The sequence below is a fragment of the Moschus berezovskii genome, chromosome 7 (genome assembly GCF_049115385.1).
Source record: "Moschus berezovskii isolate FMDL1 chromosome 7, NW_MosBer_1.0, whole genome shotgun sequence".
Lineage (NCBI taxonomy): Eukaryota > Metazoa > Chordata > Mammalia > Artiodactyla > Moschidae > Moschus > Moschus berezovskii.
The window spans coordinates 46,314,643-46,339,366 of NC_142466.1; the positions used below are offsets into that span (position 1 = coordinate 46,314,643).

At 36.0% G+C, this 24,724-nt stretch overlaps 1 protein-coding gene and 1 pseudogene across 3 annotated transcripts in view; both read right to left on the reverse strand.

The window, feature by feature from the left end:
- Nucleotides 1-1,685: 1,685 nt before the first annotated feature.
- LOC129557125 (26S proteasome regulatory subunit 10B pseudogene) lies at nucleotides 1,686-16,198 on the reverse strand (annotated as a pseudogene). Its single transcript, XR_016037781.1, has 2 exons — nucleotides 10,847-16,198; nucleotides 1,686-8,647 (listed from the first exon to the last, which is right to left on the reverse strand). The product of XR_016037781.1 is annotated as a 26S proteasome regulatory subunit 10B pseudogene (transcript).
- A 141-nt stretch (nucleotides 16,199-16,339) lies between these two features.
- The window catches only part of JAK2 (Janus kinase 2), a 103,095-nt gene continuing 94,710 nt past the window's right edge, over nucleotides 16,340-24,724 (reverse strand). For both annotated transcript variants that reach the window (XM_088837907.1, XM_088837908.1), the window contains 3 exons: nucleotides 19,072-19,189; nucleotides 17,439-17,552; nucleotides 16,340-17,190 (listed from right to left, as the gene is read on the reverse strand). In XM_088837907.1, coding sequence (XP_088694033.1) covers nucleotides 17,083-17,190; nucleotides 17,439-17,552; nucleotides 19,072-19,189 — 340 coding nt within the window. In that variant the 3' untranslated portion in view covers nucleotides 16,340-17,082. The remainder of the gene's footprint in view (nucleotides 17,191-17,438; nucleotides 17,553-19,071; nucleotides 19,190-24,724) is intronic.

A 24,724-nucleotide genomic window follows, 5' to 3' on the forward strand; every position in this document is an offset into this window, starting at 1 on the left:
TCAGAAAATGAAGATCATGGCATCTGGTCCCATCACTTCATGGGAAATAGATGGGGCAACAGTGGAAACAGTGTCAGACTTTATTTTTTGGGGCTCCAAAATTACTGCAGATTTTGAGTGCAGCCATGAAATTAAAAGATGCTTACTCCTTGGAAGGAAACTTATGACCAGCCTAGACAGCATATTAAAAAGCAGAGACATTACTTTGCCAACCAAGGTCCGTCTAGTCAAGGCTATGGTTTTTCCAGTGGTCATGTATGGATGTGAGAGTTGGACTGTGAAGAAAGCTGATTGCCGAAGAATTGAAGTTTTGAACTGTGGTGCTGGAGAAGACTCTTGAGAGTCCCTTGGACTGCAAGGAGATCCAACCAGTCCATTCTAAAGGAGATCAATCCTGGGTGTTCATTGGAAGGACTTATGCTAAAGCTGAAACTCCAATACTTTGGCCACCTCATGCGACGAGTTGACTCATTGGAAAAGAGTCTGATGCTGGGAGGGATTGGGTGTAGGAGGAGACGGGAACGACAAAGAATGAGATGGCTGGATGGCATCACCGACTCTGTGGACATGAGTTTGAGTGAACTCCGGGAGTTGGTGATGGATAGGGAGGCCTGGTGTGCTGTGGTTCATGGGGTCGCAAAGAGTCGGACACAACTGAGCGACTGAACTGATATTTAATTTGCTTCTTAGCAGAATGTACATTCTGCTATGTGTATATGCTGCTGTTTGTGTAGTAGTTTATAAATGTCAATTAGTTGAATTTGGTTGATTGTGTTGTTCTCAGAGTTCTATCTTTACTGATCTTGCTGTTTTTTTCTGTCAATTAGAGAAAAGTACTGAAATATCTATAATCTTACGCTTGTCTATTTGTTGTTTTAGCTCATTTATGCTTCATGTATTTAAAAATTACTACGTGCATGTTGTATCTTCTACTGAATCAATAGTTCCATTATTACGTCTCCCTGTATCACTGGGAATATTCCTGATACTAATATAGCAACTTCAGCTTTCTTATGATTAGTGTTTCCATCATATATTATTTTTTATCCTTTTATTCTTAACCTCTTTTCATCTTTATATTTAAAATTGGTTCCTTGTAAACAGCATGGAGTTGGTTCTTCCTTTTTGAGTTTGACAATATATGCCTTTTATTTGGAAGTTTAGATCATTGATTAATGTAATTATCAATATGGTATGGATTTAATTATCTATATGGTTTGGATTTAAATCTATACTTCTGCTATTATCCTATGTGATTTCTGTTGCTTTTTCTCCTTGCATTCTGTTGGGTTGAAATCTTTTAAAATTTCATTTTATCCTGTTGGTTACTTTGCTATTTCTTAAAATTGGACACAATATGCATCTTTATTTATTACAGATTCCTTCAAATATTTTATCACTTCACATGCAGTTTGACCTTGTCAACACAATACTTCCATTTACCCCTCCTGTCTTTTCTGCTATTTGTGTTTATATCTTTAATTTCTATATCTGTTATAAACTATATTTTTATTACTTTAACTTCTATGTAATAAACTATACATTTTTATTTTCAAGTTTTTAAAATTCATACAATTTTAATGAGATTATTGCTATTGCATACATTTTCAACTGATTTTTACATTAAACCAGTGTCATGTAGCTGTCAAAACCGTGTAGTCCAATTTAAGCTCAGCTTCTTAAAATTAGCCACTTCTGATTGTTTTCATGAATTCTTTCTACACTACAAACTCATATCAGCATGAATTGTAAACATACCTGCATCAGTGCAAACATTTCTCAGGTCTGCTCTGTTAAAGCTCCACGAGTACTTCTAAATAACCTATTTTATCATGGTACCTTCATAGATTTTCAGTATATCTAACTTTGCTTATAAATCTACCTTATCTATATATATATTTAATTTACCTGGAGACAGCAAAACAGGATTCACTGTGCTTGTTTGTAGCCATGATCATTTAAACTCTATGTAGAGTATCATATCCATCCATTTGAGTAACTCAATTAAAGTCCTCTGAACCTATCAGGTGAAGTACTTTCAGAAAGCTAATACTCACAATGACATCTGTTTTATTCATAAATATGATGCATGGCTGATAATCTCTGGCATACTGAAACAGTTCTCTGATCAAATGAGCACTTTCACCAATGTACTTGTCTATAGCAGAGCTAGATACATTTAGGAAATTGTAGTCCAGCTGGCTAACAGCTCTTGCTATTAGTGTTTTCCCTGTAACTGGCTGTTCATACAACAGCCTTTTAGCCATACTACCATTACACTGGAATACTAGGTTTGTAGGACGTAGTTCTTTCACCTCTGTCAATTTTGATAATCTGTTCCGTTAACAGCCCACTCTCAGAAAAAAGAAGTATTATCTGCGTCCTTATGAAACATGCTATAAAACAGTGGATCTTAGCAAATGTGTCTTCATATCCAGAGCAGCTCTTGTTCCTGGCTTCAGCTTACTTTTTTTCAAGCTGTCAAGGACAACTCAAAACATATCTTGATCCATTTATAGCTTTAACAGTGAATTTTTAAATCAATTCCTTAAGTACTTTACCCACAATCTTTCTACATTTCAGTGACTCGGAGTCCTTCAGATCATTTTCAGACTTCTCATTACTGATTGGTGGTGGTGGTTTAGTCACTAAGTTGTGTCTGACTCTTGCAACCCCATGGACTGTAGCCTGCCAGGTCCCTCTGTCCATGGGGTTCTCCAGGCAAGAATACAGGAGTGGGTTGCCATTTCCTTCTCTAGGGGATCTTTCAGACCCAGGGATCAAACCCGGGTCTCCTTTTTTGCAAGCAGGTTCTTTCCCAAGTAAGCTATGAAGGAAGCATACTGATTGGTAAGGTCTTTTAATTGTTTCCTTAACGGTTTAAGATAGCTATTGATTGTGTTCCAGCACTTTTTTGCGTGTGATAGTCTTGAAGTTTATTATCTCTGTGGTCTGCCATGATGAGATGCCATCACTCCTAAGGAACGCCAAGCATGGCCATGGCCAATGAGGTGGGGTACAGGCGGGATGAAGAGGGGAGCAGCACTGGAAGGTAGGGGCCAGGTGATCCTGCCCATGTCAATTTTGTGTTCTCCCTCACGTTCATCATCTATCAGTCTTTATTCCTTTATTGTCAAATCAAGTTACCATTTTGTACATAACTGTTTCTGATTATCTTCCTTTATTACAAACAGCTGAGAAAAGAGAAGTGAAAGGCAAGAAAGGGAAACATACACCCAACTGAACGCAGAGTTCCAGAGAATAGCATGGAGACATAAAGCCTTAAGTGAACAATGCAAGGAAACAGAGGAAAATAATAGACTGGGAAAGACTAGAGATCACTTCAAGAATATTAGAGATACAAAGCGAATATTTCATACAAAGAACACACAATAAAGGACAGAAATGGAAAGGACCTAACAGAAGCAGAAGAGATTAAGAAGAGGTGGCAAGAATACACACAAGAATTGTACAAAAAGAAAAAAAGGTCTTAATGACCCAGATGATAGTGTGGTCACTCACCTAGAGCCAGACATCCTGGAGCATGAAGTCAAGTGGGCCTTAGAATAAAAGCACTACAAACAAAGCTAGTGGAGGTGATGGAATTCCAGCTGAGCTATTTCAATAAAAGATGATACTGTTATTTGGAAAACTCAGCAGTGGCCACAGGACTGGAAAAGGTCAGTTTTCATTCCAATCCCAAAGAAAGGCAATGTCAAAGAAGGTTCAAATTGCCGTACAATTGTACTTATTTCACATGCTAGCAAATTAATGCTCAAAATTCTTCAAGCTAGGCTTCAGCAGTATGTGGACCAGAATTTCCAGATGTACAAGCTGGATTTATAAAAGTGAGAGGAACTAGAGATCAAATTGCCAACATCTGTTGGATCATAGAAAAAGCAAGAGAATTCCAGAAAAAAACATCTATTTCAGCTTCATTGAGTATGCTAAAGCTTTTGACTGTGTGGATCACAACAAATTGGAAAATTCTTTTTTTTTTTTTTTCCTGGGCACTCCCTTTATTCCCTCCAATTTCTTCTTCTTCTTTTTTTTTTTTATTTCTAAAAAAGAATTTTATTAAAAAAGCACAAATGCAAAGAAATGAACAGAGGAAAATGTATGCGTCGAACCTGGACTGGTCACTTATGATAATATACATGCTACAATTCCATTCTCCCCAATCATTCCAAAGAGATGGGAATATCAGACCACTTTCAGTTCAGTTCAGTTCAGTTCCCCTGTCTCCAAAGAAACCTGTATGCAGGTCAAGAAGCAAATCAGAATCAGACATGGAACAATGGACTGGTTCAAAGTTGGGAAAGGAGTACATCAAGGCAGTATATCATCACACTTATTTAACTTATATGCACAGTTCATTGTGTGAAATGCCAGGCTGGATGAATCATAAGCTGGAATCAAGGTTGCTGGGACAGAAAACAACCTCAGATATGCATATACTACCACCCTAATGGCAGCTAGCAAAGAGGAACTAAAAAGCCTCTTGATGAAGGTGGAAGAGAAAAGTGAAAAAACTGGCTTTAAAACTCAATGTTCAACAAACTAAGGTCATGACATCTGGTCCCATCACTTCATGGCAAATGGATGGTGATAAAGTGGCAACAGTGGCAGATTTTACTTTCTCATGCTCCAAAATCACTGAGGATGGTGACAAGCCATGAAATGGCTGCTTGCTCCTTGGAAGAAAAGCTGTGACAAACCTAGACAAAATTTTAAAAAGCAGAAACATCACTTGGCCAACAAATGTCCAGATAGTCAAAGCTATGGTTTTTCCAGTAGGCATGTACAGATATGAGAGTTGGACCATAAAGAAGGCTTGGCCCAAAGAATTTCTGCTTTTGAATTGTGTTGGAGAAGACTCTTGAGATTTCCCTGGACAGTATGGAGATCAAACCAGTCAAGGAAATCAACCCTGAATATTCATTGGAAGCACTGATGCTGAAGCTGCAATCCCTTAGCCACCTGATGCAAAGAGCAGACTCATTGGAAAAGAACCTGATGCTGGGAAAAACTGAAAGCAAAAGAGAAGGGGGTCGTAGAGGATGAGATTGTTAGATAGCATCACTGACTCTATGAACATGAGGTTGAGCAAACTCTGGAGACAGTGAAGGACAGGGAAGCCTGGTGTGCTGCAGTCCATGGGGTTGCAAAGAGTCAGACATGACTTAGCAAGTGAACAACATTATTTCTTGAAGTAAAAATAATGATGAATTCTCCTGTTTTCCTTACCCTACTGGACTACTCTTTGTCTTTCCTTGCTCAGTCTTCATCCTCAATCTAACCTTTAAATGTTAGATTGTCTCAGGTACTGATCCTCTACTTGCTGTCTTTATCTAACGCTTCCTTAGTTAGATTAACTATATCCATTATTTTAAATGACTACCTGTGTGACATTTCTGGGCTTTCCTTCTACTTGGAAATCTATTAGGCATCTCAGATTTAATATCTCCAAAGTGGAATTCTGGTTTAAACTCCTTCCATCTAGTTCTTCTCTTATCTGCTTTGTTCTTCTCTTATCCTTTCCATCCAAACCACAATAGCATACCGACTGCTTTCCATTTCTGTCCCCAGCTCTCTAGTCCAAGCTGCAACATACTTTGAGGGAATGAATGGTGATTAAACCAGTTAGGCAGTGTTTCCAGCACTGGAGCCTACAGGATGTTATCTTGGTACCACAGACCCAAGCAACATACTTGTCTCCTCCAAGAGTTCTGGTAGATGAACATTCCCTGATCTTTCCAACACCAGTTTTTATTACCCCAGGCCAGACCACCACTGAACAACAGAGCAGCAGGTAGGTCTGGCCTAGGCACCTGTGAAGGCACCGCTTTTGCCCTGCATTCTGCTACACCGTCTCCTTCCTATTCAGCTCACAGTTATATTGTACCTTCCCAAGGTTTTTTTTTTAAGTTCATTTACTTTCAACTTTCTCTCATCATCCAGCAAAAGGCATTATCATCATTTACACTGTTCTTTCTACAAAGACTTGTTCTCTACATTTTATCAAACTGTTGTGCACTTGTAGGTATTTTTTTTTTTTTGAGGGACAGAAAGTGACAGTCCAACTAAAAATATGTTCAAATAATTTTCACTGGAAACTGAAATGATTTTGTCATCTTGCCATCCGAGAAATATAATCATGGATCACTGAAGAAAGCTTATCTAGTTTATTGTATGCTGCCAAAGCTGTAAAGGCAGCATAGTGAAGCAATTATAAACTCTGGCAAACTCTTGTTTGGAGTCAGACAGCCTAAATTCAAACATCCCTTCTTTCTCCACTTTCTAAATTTATTGTATCTTGCTAAATGTGTCTACATCTTTAAAGCAAGAAAAGTAATGGTACCTACCTCATAGAGTTGTATGCATAAAATGAGATAACTACCTAAGAGGATACTGAAAGTGAAATGAAGTGAAAGTGTTAGTTGCTCGGTTGTGTCAGACTCTGCATCCTCATGGACTGTAGCCTGCTAGGCTCCTCCATCCATGGAATTCTCCAGCTAAGAATACTCGAGTGTGTAGCCATTTCCTTCAGGGGATCTTCCCTATCCAGGGATTGAACCTGGGTCTCCTGCATTGCAGGCAGATTCTTTACCATCTGAGCCACCAGGGAAGCCCTACCCGTACCCTAAATACAGTCTTCAGATTTAATGTAATACCATTCAAAATCCTCGTGATTTTTTCCCCAGAAATAGAAAACCCATTCTAAACCTCATATGCAGTTTCAAGGGACACCAAATAGCCAAAACAATTTTTACAAAGAACAACAAAATTGGAAGTCTCACACTTCATTACTGCAAAACTTACAATAAAAGCTACAGTAATCAGAACAGTGTGATACTGGCAGAAAGACAAACATATAAACTAATAGCATATAATAGAGAACTCAGAAATTAATGTATACAGTCAAACATGTTTCAACAAAGGTATCCCAAAGTCATTCAGTAGAAGAAAGATATTCTTTTCAAGAAGTGGTGCTGGAAAAACTAGAAATCTACATGCAAAAAAAAAAAAATATATATATATATATATATGGATACTATCTTTCAACATATAGAAAAATTATGGATCAAAGACCTTAATATTAAGAGTTAAAGGTATAAAACACTTAAGAAGTTTTTTCCCAGTGTTTTCTGACAATGAATTTGGCAATGATTTCTGGAATATGACACTAAAAGTAAAAGATAAACTGGAAAATATCAAAATTTTAAACTTTTGTGCATAAGAGGATACGATGAATAGAACAAAATGGCAATCCACAGAATGGGAATAATATCTAAAATTATATATGTGATAAGGGGTTAGTATCCAGAATATAGAAAGAACTTCTACAACTAAAAAAATGAACCCAATCTTAAAACAGACAAAGGACTTAGACAATTCTCCGAAAATAAATGACCAATAAAATTACATATTAAAAGATACTTAAGATCATGAGGTGGATGAAACTGGAGCCTATTATACCAAGTGATGAAAGAAGAAAGAAAAACAATACTATATATTAATGCATATATATAGAATTTGAAAAGATGGTAATGACGACCATTTATATGCAAGACGGCAGAAGAGACATGGATGTAAAGAACAGACTTTTGGACTCTGTGGGAGAAGGCAAGGGTAGGAAGATTTGAGAGAGTAGCACTGAAACATGTATATTACCATATGTGAGATAGATGACCAGTCCAAGTTCAATGCATGAAACAGGGCACTCAAAGCCAGTGCACTGGGACAACCAGAGGGATGGGATGGGGAGGGAGGTAGGAGGGGGATTCAGGATGGCGGGACACATGCACACCCGTGGCTGATACATGTCAATGTATGGCAAAAACTATCAGAATATTGTAAATTGGCCTCCAATTAAAATAAATCATTTTAAAAAAGATCATTAACCATCAGTGAAATGCAAATGAAAACCACATTAAATAACATCACAACCATCACAATGGATATCATAGTGTGTAAAAAGCTGTAGCATTTTTCAAAGATGAATGCTTTGACTTCTAGGTAAATGTCACAGAATAGATATGATCTTCATTTGGTGTTGTTAGTTTCTTTACCAAGTTGAGACTTGTGGCTCAGCTGGTAAAGAATCTGCCTGCAATGCGGGAGACCTGGGTTTGATCCCTGGGTTAGGAAGATCCTACTATTTCTGTGTAGAAATTCTGACTTTTTTTTCAGTATTTTATTGTTACTATTTATTTTGGCTGTTCAGTTCAGTCACTCAGTCTTGCCCAACTCTTTGCAACCCCATGATTCGCAGCACACCAGATTTCCCTGTCCACCAACAACTCCCAGACCTTACTCAAACTCATGTCCATCGAGTCAGTGATGCCATCCAACCATCTCATCCTCTGCCGTCCCCTTCTCTTCCCACCTTCAATCTTTCCCAGCATCAGGGTCTTTCCCAAAGAGTCAGTTCTTCGCATCAGGTGGCCAAAGGATTGGAGTTTCAGCTTCAGCATCAGTCCTTCCAATGAATATTCAGGAATGATTTCCTTTAGGATGGACTGGTTGGATCCCCTTGCAGTCCAAGGGACTGTCAAGTGTCTTCTCCAACTCCACAGTTCAAAAGCATCAATTCTTCGGTGCTCAGCTTTCTTTATGGTCCAACTCTCACATCTGTACATGACTACTGGAAAAATCATAGCTTTGATTAGACGGACCTTTGTTGGCAAAGTAATGTCTCTGCTTTTTAATATGCTGTCTAGGCTGGTCATAGCTTTTCTTCCAAGGAGCAAGTGTCTTTTAATTTCATGGCTGCAGTCACCATCTGCAGTGATTTTGGAGCCCAAGAAAATAAAGTCTGTCACTGTTTCCATATTTCCCCATCTATTTTCCATGAAGTGATGGGACCAGATGCCATGATCTTAGTTTTCTGAATGTTGAGTTTTTTTGAATTTTGGCTGTACTAGGTCTTAGTTGCAGCATGTGGGATCTTTGGTCTCTGTTGGGACATGGGGAATCTTTTAGTTGTGGCCTGTAGGATCTTTTGTTGTGACTTGAGAACTCTTGTTTGCAGCCTGTGGGATCTAGTTCCCTGACTATGGATCAACCCTAGGTCCCCTGCATTGGAAGCAGAGAGTCTTAGCCACTGGAGCACCAGGGGTGTCCCTATTCTGCCTTTAATATACAGTAATATGCCATGGTTTTAATATCTTTGTTATTATCTCCTTTTATGATCAAGAAGAAAAACTGCTAATACACTGCATATCATTAAGATTTTGAGACAATTATATCTTAACTGATTTATTGTGAAATGTAAAATCAAAGACAACAAAATGGTTCTCATGCATGAACTCCATTGAAGAAACCTCGATTTTTCCATCTATGAAGGAAAACCTTTCAATTCTAGAAAGATTAAAATTAGGTGACTTTACCAACTAATTTTTCTTAGTTCAGATACACTATTTAGTATGTTTTGGAGGACATGGCAACCCACTCCAGTACTCTTGCCTAGAGAATTCCGTGGACAGAGGAGACTGGTGGGCTGCTGTCCATGGGGTCACACAGAGTCGGACGTGACTGAAGCAACTTAGCATGCATACATGCATGCTTAAAGATCCAATACACTCAGTGTTCTCACAATGACATATCTTCCCTTTCTTACTGAAGTCATTTCTCAGGTAGTACTGGTTTGGCCAATGTCTACATGAGTACACTTAAGAGCAGTGTTTCTCAGCTTTCTTTGCATTATCCCCAGTATCTACAAAGAACTTTTTAGTCATTTTCTCCTAGTGTCTTCCACCATGAGAATTTTATATCACTGCCTATCTACTTTTCCTATCTACTTATGTACTGTATTTCTGTGCTTTATACATTAAAAAGTAAAAAGTAAGTTTTTTTTTTGGTCACTGTTCACCCCTGAGAGTTGGTATCAATTCTGCTGAAAAAGCATGCCCTAAAAAGAAGTTTATATATGAAACTCCAACTCTCATATTAGGCCCAGGCCCAAGATATTCTTTCTATGGATCCTTTATATGTGGGGCCACACCAAACTAGATTCCCTAAAACCATCATGATTTGGGCTGGTATCTGAAAGCTGCAACAGAACTGAAAGTTTAAATTTCTTGGTTTTGTCTGTATGTTTATTTAACAGGGAATTATAAGCTGAAATACCATCAGGATTGACCCTCACATAAGATTACTCAGAATTCCTTTGTCTATATCTATAACTGCACTATCTACTCTTTATTCTCAACACATGAATGGGATTTAGGATTTTATCAAGAGGTGATGTCTTCATTATTGCAACCATTAATTTGAATTATCTGATGCAACTTTAAAGTTGCAGGGAGCCTGCGTGTATCAGTATTGGTGAGTGTATATGTAGGAAGGTCTGAAGGGGTTTACAATATGATCTTTTAAGTTTAGAAAAGAAAAATGACTCTACTAAGAATCTGAAAATTAAGTGCCCATGCTGAAGCAGCTGTAAAAAAATGGCCTAGATAACTACTAGAGCCATAATACTTTGGCATTTGACTGAGCTAATCATCCTCTAACCTTTGTCAACTACAAATTGGCACTTGCCATCTACTTCTACAAAAACTAAATCATGTGCTGCTGCAGCTGCTTATTTTCAACACCCCTTAAAGGAGTTTAGGATGGAAAGCAGAAATGAGGCACACTGTGCTGGGGGAAAAACTGGCAGGGCAGGTCTTCAGATAGATATTTTTGGGAGCAGATTTTACAAGCCCAATTCTTGAATCTCCTATCTAGGAAAGCACTAAAATCCTTCCTGATGTCAACTGCTCACGACTAGCAGAAACCTAAAAAAAAAAAAAATGTGCTTGATCTGCATGTATCCCCCTTCACCAATCACATATATACTGACCTTCTTCCCCCCTGCCTCTTTGGAACAGTTTCTTAGAGCTGTCTGAGATGCTGTTTCCTGGGTTGCAGTCCTCATTTTGCCCCAAACAAAATTTAACTCATAACTCTCACGTTGTACAGTTTTAAGTCAACACCTCCTACATTTATTATAGTAATCCTAAAATAAGAGAAATTCAAGATGTTAGAAAAGATTCCCATTAAATGCAAATTTGAGATCTGACAATCTAGAAATGCCTTTCCCCCTCACCACATACATTGCTCCTTAGGTCTCAGATTTCCAAATCATTATTAGGAAAAAGATTGGCTCTACAGTAATCTCAATTTTTGGAGTTTTATTCCTCTGTAAAAGTAATTTGGGAAGTAAATGGGGCCACCTTAAGTAATTATAATGATATACTCAGGGTTTAGAATTCAACATTTTTCAAAGTCCTTCAATAAAAAGGTAAGATTTTGTTTCAATTTTTTAAATCACCAATACCCTTACTATATTATCAAGAATTCCTATTCAGTAAGTTACATTATAATGTAACAAAACTAATAACAGAAAGGAAAAGAAGTGGTACCAGGGATTCATGCTGTACTCAAACTTACTAATAAAAACAAGTATTTAAGACATTTTTTTCAAAGAAGGAAAGAAAGAAAACAACATTCTTGCAGAATTTGTGGGAACAGTGACTATTTTTGTTTTTAAAATGCTTTGTGAACAGTAGACAATAATTTCTATCATTCAACAGAAACTATATTAGATTTGTCATTTAGATCTGGGCTACCTGCAGCTTGCACTCAAGGGCTTAGCTACCTGGGTTATGAAGATTTTAAAAGTATTTTAATCAGTATTGTTGGAGAATTCAGTTACTTGTTCTTAAGAATCAAGATTCTGCAAACAACTTTCTTTTCCTTCTTCTCCAACCAAAATTAATCCAACAACTTAAATGTTACTAAGGACATAAAATAAATTTTGTTCTTACATACTTAAAATTTGGAATAGTTATAAAGGTTTACAGCAGTCTTCAACAAATTATGCAGAAGAAGAAAGTATCATGTGTATTTCAAGTTGTTGAAGTTGAAAAAATTTCAAGTGTTTTAATAATCGTTAAGTTTATGTGTTTAGGTTTGTATTTCTCATTTTATTTCTATTTTCTAGTGTCTATGATTTTTTTGCTAATGTTTTTAGTTTCAGTTAATAAAGACCAACTCACAAGCTTATACTCAATATTACCTAAAAACTCATGCTTTGAGATTCACATTTTTCCAAGAGTTTGAAATACTCAAACTTTTTCATTAAAAATACTACCTACTTAATTATCTTTTTGTGTGTGGGAAGCACCTAAACATTTTCAACTATGTTCTTGAAAGGATAACTGATAAAACTTTCTGTTGAAAGGATAACTGATAAAACTTTCTGTTGCATACTTTGTGTCTTCAGTATACTTGTATCTGATAATGTCTTATCATCTGCAACTAATAATTTCCTATGCTGCTGCTGTTGCTGCTGCTAAGTCACTTCAGTCGTGTCCGACTCTGTGTGACCCCATAAACGGAAGCCCACCAGGCTCCCCTGTCCCTGGGATTCTCCAGGCAAGAACACTGGAGTGGGTTGCCATTTCCTTCTCCAAATTTCCTATGCAGCTGCCTCTAAAATGTCCTGCTATGTGCCTTTTCCTTACCACCTTGCACCATTTATTAATGCTATTTACCTGTTCAGTTCAGTTCAGTCGCTCAGTCGTGTCCAACTCTTTGTGACCCTATGAATCACAGCATGCCAGGTCTCCCTGTCCATCACCAACTCCCGGAGTTCACTCAAACTCACGTCCATCGAGTCGGTGATGCCATCCAGCCATCTTATCCTCTGTCATCCCCTTCTCCTCTTGCCCCAAATCCCACCCAGCATAAGGGTCTTTTTCAATAAGTCAACTCTTTGCATGAGGTGGCCAAAGTATTGGAGTTTCAGCTTTAGCATCAGTCCTTCCAATGAACACCCAGGACTAGTCAGACCTAAAAGCTATGCTACTTTCTGTTCACATTGCTCAGAGGTGACACACTTGACCTCAATAAATAGCATCTATTAAGAGTTCTTCCTGGTATAGTTATTAAAAACATAATTGTTCACAAAACCTAAGGCTATGGATAACTAGAACAGGGACTCCTAGAACTCTTTTAATGATTTCATAAATCCATTACAGTTCAAAATAAGATGTTAAGCAATTTGCTATGCAAAGAAAGGCATTATAATGGAAAATGCTCATTAAAAACTTTAAAAAACATTAATATTGATTGATGTTTCATTTAGAGATAAGGCTTTTCCTTATAAATTTGTAAGACTGGAAGAGAAAAATATTTAGGCCCTGTACTATGCAATAACATCTGGCATAAATACAACAAATTATTAATATTTTAACCTAAGATGAACATACTGTAATAAATGAAACAAAATTGGTAATTTATAAAATATTTTAATATTTAGGTATGTAATGTGACACTGAAGAAGCTGAAGTTGAATGGTTCTATGAAGACCTACAAGACCTTTTAGATCTAACACCCAAAAAAGATGTCCTTTTCATTATAGGGGACTAGAATGCAAACGTAGGAAGTCAAGAAACACCTGGAGTCACAGGCAAATTTGGCCTTGGAGCACAGAATGAAGCAAAGGCTAATAGAGTTTTGCCAAGAGAGCGCACTGGTCATGGCAAACACCCTCTTCCAACAACACAAGAGAAGACTCTACACATGGACATCACTAGATGGTCAACACCGAAATCAGATTGATTATATTCTTTGCAGCCAAAGATAGAGAAGCTCTATACAGTCAGCAAAAACAAGACTGGGAGCTGACTGTGGCTCAGATCATGAACTCCCTATTGCCAAATTCAGACTTAATATGAAGAAAGTAGGGCAAACCACTAGACCATTCAGGTATGACCTAAATCAAATCCCTTACGATATACAGTGGAAGTGAGAAATAGATTTAAGAGATTAGATCTGATAGAGTGCCTGATGAACTATTGACGGAGGTTCATGACATTGTACAGGAGACCGGGAGCAAGACCATTCCCAGGAAAAAGAAATGCAAAAAAGCAAAATGGCTATCTGAGGAGACCTTACAAATAGCTGTGAAAAGAAGAGATGCAAAAAACAAAGGAGAAAAGGAAAGATACACCCAATTGAATGCAGAGTTCCAAAGAATAGCAAGGTGAGATAAGAAAGCCTTCCTCAGTGATCAATGCAAAGAAATAGGGGAAAACAATAGAATGGGTAGGACAAGAGATCTCTTCAACAAAATTAGATACCAAGGGAAATTTTCATGCAAAGATGGGCACAATAAAGGACAGAAACAGTATGGACCTAATAGAAGCAGAAGATATTAAGAAGAGGTCCCAGATAATCACTATGGTGTGATCACTCGCTTCTGAATTATTTATTACATCAGTATGTCAATTTTGTGTGAACATGCTAAAGGCACAACAATGAAAATAATACAGTCTCAATCTGACCACATCATGCCGCCCCAAAATGAGTCCTTCTGTATAGAACTGCAGTATCTTCTAATGTCCATAACAAAACTGTTTAAATAAAATTTATCAAGTTATGGTTGTGATAAAAATTTCACTTGATTTTTAAAGCAGAAGTCTTGGGTTATAAGAAAGCACTCTTCCATAGCAAATTATAGTGCTACTGGCAGCATATATAAATAACATGAAAAAGTGACTGTTTCCCAAAGTAGGTAGAATTATTTATATAAAGATTGTGTAACTTAAAATACTGGAATATTTACAGAATCACAGATTTTAAAGAAAATCTTTACCTCATTTCTGAAGAATATTAATTTGAAGAAGCTGTCTGGCATTAACTGGTACAATACTTACTTACCTGTGTCTTATGCACAATATACTAAACAGAGGCAAGTTTACTTTCCTTTTATATAAGGTCTGAATCAAAATTTAAAACATCCTAAGCACTCAATGAAAATAATTTTCTTAAAAACTTAGAAATTTACAATAAAGCAGTCATTCCATCTAAAAACTTTAGATATATGGAATTTTCTCCTAAAACTAAAAACTGAAGCATTAAAAGAAAAACTATTTTAAAAGAAACCTAAAAAAAAAAAAAAAAAAGAAACCTAGTTAACATCCTTATTTTTTATAAACAAAATGTTATCAACCTTCTTTAAGAATCTACTTCAGGTACCTAAGTTTTACTACAAAAATCTGAAATCAAACATATATGATATGCTATTTTTGACTTGAAAAGTAGCAGAATGGAAGATCTCTTAAGTGCATTAACATTATATATACAGATCCTGGAGGAGTCTTTTTACAAATTAAATAAAAATTATAGTCAACTTTCATCAAAATATTTACTAGAAATCTTTAAAAATCTAATATAGTATCATTTTAGAAGATTTGTGTGTTTGGTAATTACATTTGGTAAAATGTTTTAAAGTAAGTGAAGGTCACTCAGTCGTGTCTGATTCCAGGCCAGAATACTGAAGTGGGTAGCCTTTCCCTTCTCCAGGGATCTTCCCAACCCAGGGATCAAACTGGTGTCTCCTGCATTGCAGGCAGATTCTTTACCAGCTTAGCCACAAGGAAAGCCCAAAAATACTGGAGTGGGTAGCCTATCCCTTCTTCAGGGGATCTTCCCAACCCAGGAATCAAACCAGGGTCTCCTGCATTGCAGGCAGATTCTTCAGCAACTGAGCTATGAAGGAAGCCCAAATACTTTAAAGATAACACAAAAAGCATTTCTTCCCTTTCCTTCTAACAAAAAAACTCAAACTTTATATGTGAGGCATTTTTTTTCTTATATAATATGCATTTAAAAACCAGCTCTGAAAGTTAGAAAGATAATCTAAAGTCTTTAAGTTAAAAAAAAAAAAAGCATATAGCACTGAAATGAACTATTTTCTTTCTAACCAAAATTCCAAGTATTTTAAACTTTGTATAAATAACACACACACACACACAAAAACCCACCATATTTTAGGTATGATGTCTAAAATGGAGTAGCACTAAAATGACAACAATAATAAACAACCCTTTATACTTAATTGAAAACACTCATTTTTCTTCAAGATATACATTAAGAATTTTCTACTGGCATTTGTGAATAAAATTAATAAGCATTTTTAAAAATCAATTTAATTTCTCCCTCATATATAAGAATCTAACAACAACAACAAAGATCTCTTTTATGACTACAATAGATTTCTGAAATCCCTAAAATATACATTCTTTAGAAAAAAATTCCTAACCCACTGTGCATCTTAGCAGGCTTATATATATGAAAAACAAAATCTATATTATAGCTTACACTTAAATTTAATGCATGACCATAGGTCCGAGGGATTGAAGAATCTTATTGGCAACCAACAGCTCAAGGGATGACAATATTCCTGGCATCTGTAATCTCAAAATTTTAAAAGAAAACTGTTCACGGTGGTCTTAGAAAAATCTGGAGATAGCTCTATTTAAAAAACATACATGCCACAAACAGATACGAGGGAGACAAATAAGAAAATATATTGTGTTAATCTTTGTAAACTTGTTCCATTTCAAAATGTATTCTAGAGGGTCAGGAAAATTCCCTATACAAATAAAACTAAACATTTGTTCCCTTTGCTTTGAAAAATATTTACAGTACACAGAACAACAAGCTAAAGTAAAGCATACACCTGCTTATATTGCTGGCCAGTGACACAGATGCACAAGGACAAAAAGGTGCATATTCAATTATCTGAGCATCTTAATTTGTCTATACAGTGAAGTTATCATAGATCAACTATGGAAAAATTATAAAACATTATTTATGAATACCAGCCCTTGTGTAAAACATCACACAAGACGCCAAGGTGTCATACATTCACTATGGTAAAAACTGTACATATGTATTCTGTATATATTTAAAATTTACAATTTCTTAATCTCTCCTAATTCTTAGTTGAAAAATGTCTGATTTTCATTTTTTGCCAAAGAAAAGTGATGTTAACTGACTGATCAGGTTCCCGAAATATTTTACAAAACTCTTTGCTAAGGACTTTTCATCAATGTCTTTGGCTGGTATCCTCATGAAGAAAAACACACTAAACTTCGAAAGTTTTAAGCAGGTATTTCCACACTTTAGCTGGCTAATATTGTGATCTACATAATAATGATATAAGTAACCACAGTCCACAGCAATGTGAAATACAAAACTTTGTTCTGTAAGTCTATTCTGGTCTCAGAGTGAAGTTCATTTCTTTCATCCAGTCATGTTGTCCCTTATTTGATCAACTCGAACAGCTAGGTCTCTGAAAGAGGGGCGCTGGTTTACATTATTGTTCCAGCATTCTGTCATAATCACATAAATCTGTAAAAGGGAAAATAAACCAAAATTACAATGAACACAAACATCATTTTTTAACTGGTGAAGACATGAATTTGGAACTCTCACTTAATTTTTTTATAGAGGCATATGTCTTGGCTATACCTACATCCACAGTCATGTTTATGCTATTTAGCTAAAAGTCCAGTGAACTGGATAAACTGACCTGAAATCCTTGGGTAAAGAGAGAAAGAAAATGCATGATTACTGTGGATAAAAAAAATTTTTGTTACCTCATCTGGGCATCCATCTGGTCTTGGTAATCTTCCATTATTCTTCAGGAGTTCTATCAAATGAAACACAATCATCTGTCCTTGTTTGTCATTGCCAATCATACGCATAAATTCCTGAAACACAAACCCACTTTTCAATGACATATTTTTGGTACATTTAATTTGAAGCAGAATTCTCAATTTCTTCCAGTAAATGGGAAAAATCCCATGTATGTATGTTTCCTTACCTTGAAACTTTTAAAAACAATACTATTTTAACTTCAAAAACTTCGTTTTCAGTCATACTTCATAAAAGATTGTTAAATGTGGAACCTCTATAATGCTGTTTCTGTAACTATAACACTCTCAACACAAATCCCAAGGAGAATTCAAAACCAGCGAACTAAAAACACACTTTGTTTTAACACATCATATCACATTTCAGTTGAAATAAAAAGTTGAATGTAGAAGAGGACATTAAAAAATGCAGAATGAATATTAAAGCATAAATGCAATAAGAGATGTTCATATGTTTAAAATTCATAAGATTAAAGTCTGAACCATAAGGTAGAGGAAATTTACAATGAACACATTTATTTAAATACAGAAAACTCTTATATATTGGTAAGAAAAATTACCAATATAAAAATGGGCAAAGTACATGAGGATACAACGCACAGGTGCACATAACCCAAACGCCCAATAAATATGTACTCAATCACACTAAAGGCAGAAATGCCAAATTAAAATCAAATCAGTACAACTTCTCTCCCATCAATTTGGCAAAACTGCGTGGAAATGTAACAGTCCACACTGACAAATGATAAAATATATACCCCTATGCACAGCTACTGAGACTCTAATTGAGATACAGATTTCCTGGAGAGCATTTTGAAATCATCAAAATCTTTTATATATATGAGTCCATAATGTTTCACATATAATTACATTTTCACTCTAAGATGACAACCAGAGATAAACATAATTATTTATATATAAGGACAGCCACTATGTTCAATGAGTGTTACTTAAAAGGCTGAAAAATGGAAAATGATTGTCCAGAAACTATATCCTTATGTTGAAACACCATCAAGAAATTAGAAGTCATATTTGTAGTAAATATTTATTAACATAGGAAAATGTCCATGTTATAATCTGTAATGAAAAAGCAGGAAAACAAACGGTACAGTATGACTTATTTTATAAATAAAACTTTTTAATAAAATTTAATTTTTACATATAAAATTAAAAGAATCCTGAAAGAAAACATACTACAATATTAAAGTAGTTACCTCTGAGTAACTGAATTAGAGATTACTTTCATTTTCTTTTCTATACTGTCCTATATTAAAATTATACAATGCCTAGAAAAAATATTACTTTAAAAGGTTTAACACTGGCAATAATTCCTGGGATGAATGAGTTTATTGGATTTACTAAAAATAATATTAAGAGAATATATTAAACTACTACAATCCCCACCTTTTGAAACCTCAAGTTAATTTAATGAGTTAGTTTTGGGGTTATTTTGTTGCTTATTATCTTATAAATAACCAATAGGAACTCTAAAATAATCCTAAGTTTACTATTACTCCCTGGAAAAGCTTTTCTCACGTTAAAAAAGAAATTGAAAGCAAACAAAAAGCATACTGACCGCTGGTGGGCTTTTACTCTTCTCAATATACGTGAAAAGTTCATACAGAACCACTCCAAAGCTCCAAACATCTGAAGCCACAGAAAACTTGCTCTCTGTCAGTGATTCTGGTGCATACCTATAATATATTTAAAAGAGTTACCTGATGTGTCAACTCTTGATTTTACCTGCAAATCACTGGATTTAAAAACAAAACAAAAATCAAGGTGTACAGAAAAGGGTTAACACATCAGGCCTGAGTTTGCAATCATCAAAAAGGTCTGTTGTTGAATGCTGACACTTGATTGGTACCTGGGATGTTAGATTCAGGAGAGTTTCCACAATTCCCTAAATGACAGAAGTGGCTTACTGCACCTACACCATTTCCATAGACAATATGATACTAGAGTTTTGGTATATGCCAGACAGAAAATATCTACATGGATCAGTTCCAATAAAAACTGTGGGCACTGAGTCTCTATTAAGCTACCTTAGTAGATGAGATTTCACACATGTAATCAGAATTTATTGCTGGGGGAATTATGTGTGTCCCATTTGACTCTACTGGGAGAGAATACTTGAAAACATGTGCTTGGTTTCCTCCAGGCATTGCCACAGAGTCTTTTCCTTTTGCTAACTTTGCTTTCCATCCTTCCTCTGTAAGAGTCACAGTCGTGCTTATGACTGTATGCTGAGTCCTTTGAGTCCTTCCAGTGAATGATCAAACCTGAGGGTGGTCTTGGGAACCACAATACACAAAGATAACTAAATTCAAAAAAAAAAAAATTAATTCTGTCTCCCTAATACCAGGGTTAATTGCACAGTACTTTCAAAGAAATGAAAAAGAAAAAAAAAAAAAAGGAAGAAAAAAAAAGCTCATCTTTCCAAGTTAAGCTTAAAACGAATCCAGGTATCCTAGGGGGGCTTCCCTGGTGGCTCAGATGGTAAAGGATCTGCCTGCAATGCAGGAGACAAGGGTCCAGTCCCTGAGTTGGGAAGATTCCCTGGAGGAGGACATGGCAATCCACTCCAGTATTCTTGCTCAGAGAATCCCATGGACAGGGGAGCCTGGCAGGCTACAGTCCATAAGGTCAGAGTCAGACACAACTGAAGTGACTTGGCATGCATGCAAGTATCCTAGAGAGAAAAGAGCCTTTTAAGCTGGAGAAGACCTGAAGCTATTCACATATAAAACAAATAACTGTTAATTTGAAAGGGGGTGATTAAAAGAGGGAACATAGAAAACAGAAAGTCACAGGGGAAAATGGTGTCATCCTTTTCCTCAAGTATTAACACTACCCAAGGAAGAATTTTGGCCAATTGATTATGAACATCATGATCCACAACGTTTATATTCTGTTTACATTCATTATAGAGAATAATGAAAGATCTGTTTTAAACTGAGACTTAAAATATTAATTGCATAAACTGAATCTCTCCTTCAAAATCTCCTTCTCTCCTTCAGCCTATGGTTCCTCACTTCCAGAAATCCTTCTCTAACTACTTAAGGTCTCAATGACCTCATGCTACTGAATTTCTATAGTACTTCCAGTCTGTAATACACAATTAACCATGTAATGCTCTATTATTTTTATATTTATTTTAAAAATTTACATATTTAGTTATGTTATGTTAGTTTATCCCACATATGGAATATAACCTCCTTGAAGAGGAGTACTACTCCCTCAACCTTTGCAAAATATTCTACTTTGGCTTTCATGAAAGCACTCTGTAATTTCTCCTTTCATTTTCACATTACATATGTAAGGATAAATACAAAGGAAAAAAGAAGCCCACGGAGAAAAGGAGGGAAAAGACTCTCTCATTTACTTCAGAAAATTTAGAATTGTGAATTCTCTCTTTGAAATATATGTAAAAATCTTTTTAAAAGCTTTTGCTTAAAAGCCTCTTGCTAGGTTTACATATAACAATGTCTTTCTCAAGAACCTGGAAACCACCTCTTCAGAAGGCAGTTATCAAGGAAGATAATGTCCCTACATCCCAGTTTAAGTGGCAGGGCAGGAGCCTAACTTGGGCTGGTGCCTCCTGAAAGTTGCAAAACTATCTCCTATCATAAAGATATGAGAAGTTTATTTTTCCTTTGGATAAAGCCAATTAGCTAACACAAATGGGCACTCCTATTACTAAGTGAATTTAGGATGAACTTATGTGTGACAGTTTTGTGAACTAAAAAGCCTCTTGATGAAAGTGAAAGAGGAGAGTGAAAAAATTGGCTTAAAGCTCAACATTCAGAAAACTAAGATCATGACATCCGGTCCCATCACTTCATGGCAGATAGATGGGGAAACAGTGGAAACAGTGTCAGACTTTATTTTGAGGGGCTCCAAAATCACTGCAGATGGTGACTGCAGCCATGAAATTAAAAGATGCTTACTCCTTGGAAGGAAAGTTATGACCAACCTAGACAGCATATTAAAAAGCAGAGACATTACTTTGCCAACAAAGGTCCGTCTAGTCAAGGCTATGGTTTTTCCCGTGGTCATGTATGGCTGTGAGAGTTGGATTGTGAAGAAAGCTGATCACCGAAGAATTGATGCTTTTGAACTGTGGTGTTAGAGAAGACTCTTGAGAGTCCCTTGGACTGCAAGGCGATCCAACCAGTCCATTCTAAGGGAGATCGATCCTGGGTGTTCATTGGAAGGACTGATGCTAAAGCTGAAACTGCAATACTTTGGCCACCTCATGCGACGAGTTGACTCACTGGAAAAGACTCTGATGCTGGGAAGGATTGGGGGCAGGAGGAGAAGGGGACGACAGAGGATGAGATAGCTGGAAGGCATCACCGACTCTGTGGACATGAGTTTGAGTGAACTCCGGGAGTTGGTGATGGACAGAGAGGCCTGGTGTGCTGCGATTCATGGGGTCACAAAGAGTCAGACACGATTGAGCGACTGAACTGAACTGAACTATGTGTGACAGATGATGCTGTCAAGTCCTCTTACTTGAGGACAAGTTACTGTTTATCCTGAGAACATATATGGAACAAGTTGAATTGGCTTGGCCATATCCAAGAGTGAGATTTCTTTCTGTTTTTTGCAATCTCTTAGCAGACTGCTTATGATGCATATTACTTTCTGGATTAATGTTTATTCAGTAATGAAACTGTTTTCTATTCTATTTTGGGGGAGAGGCTTTCTGGGTTGCAAGGAGATTTGTTTTTAATGACATTTCCCCAGCACATTCCCTCCTCTTCTCTATTTTCTAAAGTTGGATTTCCCCAAGTTCCATCATCACAGCTTTTCCTCTCTTTCAAAAAATTTCCCTTAGATACTATCATCCACGTACACAGTAAGGTCTCCCAAATTTACAGCCACTTTACTTTCACGTTTCTTTTGTGTTTCAGACTTACTGAAAATTTACACATTACAGTTCCATGGGCAAAAAGAAATCCAGCCCACTTGTACAAGATTATTTTACTTTCTCTATGCAATCAATGAATGACATCAAATCTATCCAACTCCCTAAATTGAAAATCTTAAGAATTCTATTTGACTCATCTTTCACTCCAAAGTCTACTGAGTCCCTAAGTTTCTTGAGTATGTCTTAGATATGTCTCCAATCAGCCTCTCAATCCAATACTGCCATTACAGTCTTCGGTTAGATCCTTATCTCATGACTAGTACAGAGATCTTCAAACCAGGTGAGGAGTAAGCAGAAAAACATACAAATATTTTCCAAGGGGCTCTATAGCAAGAACAGTATAAGGATTCTCCATTAGTTTAAAACCCTGCTTTAATAATTAACAAAAAAAATTTCAGCAGAAGCATTTTCCCTTAGTTCTTCTTAATACAAACCTACAGGAAAAGCTGTAAGTTAAACAACACTTTTGAACAATAAAAGCAATATAGATGACAATGATTCTTTTAAATGAAATTACATATTTTTTTAAATATGGTGGCTAAATCCTATGGATAAAAATTATGATTTCTTTCAAACTTTAGATGTAGTGTTTGCTTTTCAGTAAGCTAGTTAAAATATATTCTATCAACTCCTTCTGAAATATTTATATAAAAATTAGTTAACCTCATTTACTTACATAAAACACTTAACATTTTTACTTGCTACTATGAAAATAAAATAATATGCTAACTATCTGATTAGTTTCTAGCAGTATATAGCTTTCTTTTGCATTAAATACATAAAATTTTGATCATGATGACAATAATATGGTTTCTGATTTTTATACAAGCTCCTTATTAGTGAATCTCCAAAGTTAAACATCAGGCTTCCCAGGTGGCGATACTGGTAAAGAATCCACCTATCAATGCAGGAGATGCAAGAGACATGGGCTGGATCACTGGGTGGGGAAGATATGCTGGAGAAGGAAATGGAAACTCACTCCAGTATTCTTGCCTGGAAAATCCCTGGTGAATTACAGTCTACAGGTTGCAAAGAGTTGAGGAGACTGAGCAGCACAAACATCAGAGTTCAATTTCCCTAAAACATTTATTTACTGATGGAATAATAGGCCTTTTACCATATGCCTTACTTCATAAAACATAATCTTAAGTATATTTTATTCTGTATTATGTATTGGAAATTAAGTAATGAGAAGCGATTTATCTTAATTGTTTAATAATGAAATTAATTATACTAAATATATATATACCATCTTAAGCTTATCCTGCCCTGGAGGAGGGCACGGCAACCCACTCCACTATCCTCACCTGGAGACTCCCACAGAGGAGTCTGCAGTCCTCCTCTGGAGAGGAAGGCTACAGTCCATGAGGTCTTAAAGAGTTGGACATAACTGAAGCGACTTAGCATGCATGCACGCACATAAGCTTATCCTGACTTCCTTTGTGATTAATCCTTCCAAATATTCAGGAAGAAATACAGGTCCCAAAACTTTAGGGGCTGTCTTTATGATAAGAATATAAAGTTAGGTATGAAAGTGAATATTTAAAATTAGCAAAGATAGAATCTCAAAAAGAAGGAACTCTGACAGATATGCTTTGTTAGCTTCATTTTAAACATGTCTCTCTGCACATGTGTTCTACAGTTTATAACGATTTTTTTAAAAACAGTATTTCATAACATTAATTACTTGAACTGAAAAATGAACTAAGGTTTTTTCTGTTGGAAAATAAGTGTATTTGTTTATGAGGCCTGGTATTGCTAAGCAGATTGAATGAAGGATATTCTTCATTAAGTGACTCAATGTTTGAGACAGTGCAAGGGACTACCATATTTAAATCATGTATTTAAAAATTATAAAATGTTATTTAAAATACTGTATTGAAGTTAACATTCTGTTTTTTAACCTTTTATAAATGTAGAAACAAGATGCCTCTACATGAGAGTAATACCATGATCTGAATTAATTTGAAAAAAAATTTTGGATACTTCCCAGAAACTGAAAGACCCTAATGACTGGGTAGTAAATCCACTTTTGAAAATCAAGTGGGTTTAAGTCTTTGTTTTCTATGAAATTGAAAACAGAATGGATCTAATGAAACTGCTAGCTAACAAATTCTATCACTAGATCACTGTATACTGTTTTGCTTATCACAAGTCACAAACGTGAATGACAATGTTATAACAAAACTCCTTCCATTCCCTTCTCATTTATACAAAAAAGATTTCTCTGTGTTTACAAAAACAAAAATAAACTTGGAATTTATGTTGAATCTGGTCCCATTATACAAGTAAA